The sequence below is a fragment of the Gekko japonicus genome, unplaced genomic scaffold (genome assembly GCF_001447785.1).
Source record: "Gekko japonicus isolate JY-2015 unplaced genomic scaffold, Gekko_japonicus_V1.1 scaffold746, whole genome shotgun sequence".
Lineage (NCBI taxonomy): Eukaryota > Metazoa > Chordata > Lepidosauria > Squamata > Gekkonidae > Gekko > Gekko japonicus.
The window spans coordinates 61,358-66,388 of NW_015169797.1; the positions used below are offsets into that span (position 1 = coordinate 61,358).

Below are 5,031 nucleotides of genomic sequence, written 5' to 3' on the forward strand. Positions count from 1 at the left end.
AGTAAAAGTACTACAGTCTTAAGCCACTATGCATTGTAAATACACTTGAAACAACAGGTGGCAGAAAGCTTAAGGAAGCTTAATACCATGTTAGCTGCTTTTAGCTGCTTTTACTGTTGAAACACTACTTGCTTCCCCAACACCCTCCTGACCTTTCATTTATACCTCAGTTCCCTAGGAAGCAAGCTAATGCAGTTTCATTGCTACCTATCCAAGGATTCAGGAAGGTTGAAGAACCAGGACCCTCAGAGGTTTATAGGTCTCTTAACCCTCATACTAAGAGATTAATCAGTAGGAAGAGGGGAGGACAAAACACAGCAGCTTGGTACTACAGAACAGGCCCATCTAGACCAAGAATCCCTTAGGCCTCACAAAGAAAAATTTAAAAAGTAAAATCACTCCACAAGGGAAGAATGAAAAGACTACAAACTAAAGAAGGAATCTTCCAGTATGCTACACAGGGCTTGGTCATCAAGCTGGTCTTTCTGCTTATGAGAATGGCAGGTATGTCTCTGAGAGTTCATGCTTTCAGCCATCAGCAGTACATTCGGGAGCTTCCAATGAGGATTTTCCCACTTGGGGATCAAGGAAACATGCTTGTGCTGGCAAACATTGAAAGTGGCTTTAGATATACAGGACATGGTTATGTCCAGTTGGGGAGCAGGCAGCATCAATTCTCACACAACAGGAGTATTTGGGGTTTTTCCCTAAGATTTGTCAACTAATAATGGCCTGTAGAGACATGCTTTCTCCACCAGTCTGTTCACTTGACTGATGTGTAGAGCAGTGTTCCCTCTAAGATGAGTTAGTGTGAGCTAGCTCATAATTTCTTAGCCTCCTGCTCACAGATTTTTGTCTTAGCTCAGGAAGGATGGCTCCAGAGCAAACTGATTTATGAAGTAGCCAAATCGCTCGCTCACAACTTTAATGCCAGTCGCCCACAAAGTAGAATTTTTGCTCACAAGACTCCACAGCTTAGAGGGAGCATTGGTGTAGAGTACCACTGTGATTACAAAAGTCATAGCTTGCGAATGCCTGCAGGGCTCAGGTGTTCAGTCCCTTTCCCATGATGCACCCTGCAAAGCTGTTGGTCATATTCAATCTTTTATTCTTCCATTCTCTGTTTCTCTCTCTGCCAGGTAAGACCCACTTTCTTCACTCTTCTCTCCCTAGATAAGTTCTTGTATCTACGTCTCGTAGGGGGCATCATAATCACACTTCAGAAATGTGTCTAGGAAAGAAGCACATTGTTGACTGGCTAACAGTATAACTGCTGTCTTACACTGGTGTGGGTAGCCTAAACAGCCCCTGTTCTAACAGTGTTTATCAGCAGAAACTGAATTGGGAATTTCAGTCTGCAAATGAAATCAGGCACTTGAAAAACCCATCTTGTTCATACATGGGGCCAAAACTGTACCAGACTAACACACATTTCCAGTTATCTTCTGGGCCTTCACATCTCTAGGTTGGGTGGAAGGCAAGGGAGAGTTTTTGCAGGGTTGTGTTTCTGAATGTATTTGTGCTAAAGAGGAATATTCTTCACTGCCTAGTGGCCTCTCCTTGACCTCCTACTCTTCTTACAGGGCATGCAAATAGGCAGGAAACACAGACACCATCATATATGAACACTTGCTGCCTTGATTCCTACTGAGATACGTCCATGTAAGGTGCAGTAGTAGTACATGGGACCATCCTGAGTCTTGTGTGGCATGCTTCCTGTTTTCACTTGAAGAGAGGAGGCAGGCAGATGATTGGGTACTCTCCTACCCACAGTCCCTGAAGGCAGGAAGCAGATTATTCCTTCTGTCTCCAGTGGGGAAGAAGTGCCCACCATCCTCATTCCTGTTTCCTCCTCAGTTTAGGGCAAGGAAAGAGCTCTATGTTTCTTTGTCAGGTTTTTAGGTTGTTTCTTCCTTGGTGTCCCTTTGCTTAATGGATATGTCTACTCTTCTTTGCTGCTGTACCACAGGAAAAAAACAAACATGCTGCTGTTTTATTAATCTCATTTATAATTTCTCTGAGATTTCTGACTCACCCATGCTGATGGTGTCAGCAGCTTCTTTGCCTGCCCCATCAGATGCTGTAAAATCCTCCATGGGAGAAATGAAGGTAGTCACCGCCCCCCACTGTAAAATCCTCCATGGGAGAAATGAAGGCAGTCACCGCCCCTGCCCCCCGCCCCCAAGCTGCAAAGCAAAAGGGTCACACTAGCCCATGCCTCTTCCCACCCTTCAGTGACAGCTATACAAAAGCAGCCAATAAGCCCTGCAAACTCTGAGAAGGGCAGTGGCGGCTATTTGCATTTTGGCAGGAAAACACAAATACATGCTGGGGAGTTACGCAAATGGCTTGAGGACTCTGCCGGGCTAATTTCACTGGGAAAGGGATATGTTCCAAGATGATACATAAGCAGCAGGTGGGAGCTCCCTGCAATATTTCTGAATTGGGAGGGGGAGGAGGGAGGCAGGCTTCTGTGTCGCCGTACAACTGCTGGCCTGGATGGAACAATTTATCAGTGCATAGTGGTATCATAGACAGAAGGAGGTCCCCCTGAAGAGGGGTCAGCAGAGAGCCGATCAAGGCAGCCATGAAAGGCCCCTGCAGCTTCACCACAAGCACTTTCATCCTCCTTAGCTTTCGCATCCCAGAAAGAGTTTTCTGCAAATGACTGAGCCAGGGGGGATGAAAAGCCTTTTCCTGTCTACCACACCTAAGAGTAGCAATCAGAAGGAAACTGTTGGAGGACCTCTCATGGTGCAGAAGAGAAATCATGTTTTTTTGGGGTGGGGTGGGGAAGGCTATCTGTTTCTGTACAGATATTCAGATCATTAATAGTGCCAGCATGACACGATGGGGCGCTCGGATTTATCTAAGGAGCTTGGTCCCAGTCAGATACTTTCTCCAGTATCAGCCTAGAACTGTGGCCCATTTTTTTGGCACTCAACCTCTTCAGGAATCATATTCATCATCTGAACATCTCCATCAGGACTAACAATGGCAAAGGCCCATATGAACTGTTGGGAGGTACCAGGTCTTCCAGGTCTCAGCAAGAGGTGGCAGTGTTGATGACATGATGGGGAGCTAACCTGATCTAATTGAGAGCAAATGTACATTTCGGGTCCCTCAACATACAGGCGGACTGACTGAGTCACAGTCACCTTGACCAAGGGGAATGGGAGCTTGCTTATTCAGTGTTTCACCTTCTAATTCCCCAGTTTGGTCAACCACTAGTGAACCTTTTCACTGTTCCCCGGAGCTCCAAACTTCTGATATTCCTCACCAAGTATCTGTGCTCTCAGAGAGAGTGGATGCCCTAATAGCTCTGTGGCTGTAGAGACTTCTTTATGCCATCCTTCCTGTTTATTTAATTCCAAAAGTAATGAAATAAGCTCAAGCAGAAAAAAGGGGAACTGATTTGTATAGCCCTAGCTTAGTCCGTGGCCCTGGTTCTCAGGTCTTCAGGCTTCATCAACACAACCTCCATGGAGACTGTCTCCAGTGGAAGGATATCTAGTATCTTGACATCCTAGGGTCAGACAGTTTCTAAAAGGGGCCACCCTGTCTCATCTTCCCACCATCCACTCTTTCCAATCATGGAGACCACACATACTATTTCATGGGTTGTCTCAAGTGTCCTTTGAGCCTCTGATGGAGGGTTCAGCAATTCCTTGCTCTCAGTGTGTTTTTCTAGTGGCAGTAATTTCAGCCAGAAGAGTATCTGAATTGGGAGCACTATGTATAGCCATAGGATTTTGTGTTTTCCACAAGGACATAGTGGTTTTGCCTGTTGATCCTACCTTTATGCCAGAAGCCAATTTACTCTTCCATCATTCACAAGAGAGCTATCTACCAGCTTTTTACCCTAAACCTTCTCATCTAAGGAAAAAGAACTGGTGCTCCTTAGACAGGCATTGCGTATGTACATCAGACTCATTGCTCCTTTTAGAAAATCAAATAGCCTGTTTTGTGGCTTACCGTTGGGTACCAAAAAGGGGGAAGTGTCAAACACAACTCTAAGCAGGTGGATTACAGAGTGTATAACTGTTGCATACTGTACAGTTGTGTGCCAGTGGGTATCACAGTTCACTTCGTCAAAAGTGCAGCCACTTGTGTGGCTCTCAGCATCAGTAATTTCCAGTATCTTTAAAGCTGCTTCATGAGCTTTGGCTTCCATGTTCCACCGACATTATGAAATAGATAGCATTGCTTCTGTTGATACAGCACTTGGGTGGTGGGTCCTTCAGCAAGTGGTTTGATTCCTCTGCCTTTCTGATTGGCTGGTGTTCCTCCGCCCTCCCTAATTTTGGGAATTCTGTGTAGAGATATCCCAGTCATCAATATGCCATCTTTTCTTCAAATGAAATTGGAATGTTGGACTTAAGTGAAGGTTCTTTTTATCTGAAGGAGGACGCTCTGGACCTACCCTCTTTTTTGCAGAGTCCCTTCTTCAAATAATTCAGACCACTCGGAGAGAATTCAAGGCCAGTGGTTGTTTATATCATCTACTGTTTATCTCTGAATATATGCTTCCTGTTTATGCTTGTCTCTGTTGCTTGAGGCTGTGTTTTCTACATGCCATTATTCCTCCCAGGTTCTGTGCTCTGTTTGCAAATATCTTGCCCTACAGACCCGCAGTTCGTTTTTGGTAAGGCACACTGCAGTATGAGTTATGTTAGCTACCCAAGTCTCCAAACTGATGGTGGTGGGAACTCCCTCCCCATTGGAGACAGAAGGAACAATCTCCAGGGATTGTGGGAAGGAGAGTACCCAACTGTCAGAGTATCCTCCTCTTCTTCAGGTAAAAGGAACCCTCACAGGAAGTCCAATTTCTATTCCACTGTATGGAGCATTTGACATCCTCCCGGAGTGGCTGTTAGTGTATGCCTACTAGAGATGTAAAATTTGTAGCTATGGGGAAAATGGAAATGTGGGGTGGTACACTGAAATACATGAAACAAGAGGGGTACATCATATTTCCCTTTTCCCACTATATTCTCTTTCCTTTCCTTTAAAGCCCTCTTAGCCTCTTTC

General features: G+C 45.2%; 1 protein-coding gene across 1 annotated transcript in view; it reads left to right on the forward strand.

Annotated features, from left to right (window-relative positions):
- The first annotated feature begins 413 nt into the window (after positions 1–413).
- Positions 414–5,031, forward strand: part of LARP1 (La ribonucleoprotein domain family member 1) — a 51,284-nt gene continuing 46,666 nt past the window's right edge. The window contains exon 1 of the mRNA XM_015417067.1: positions 414–504. Within this exon, the coding sequence (XP_015272553.1) occupies positions 414–504 (91 nt within the window). The remainder of the gene's footprint in view (positions 505–5,031) is intronic.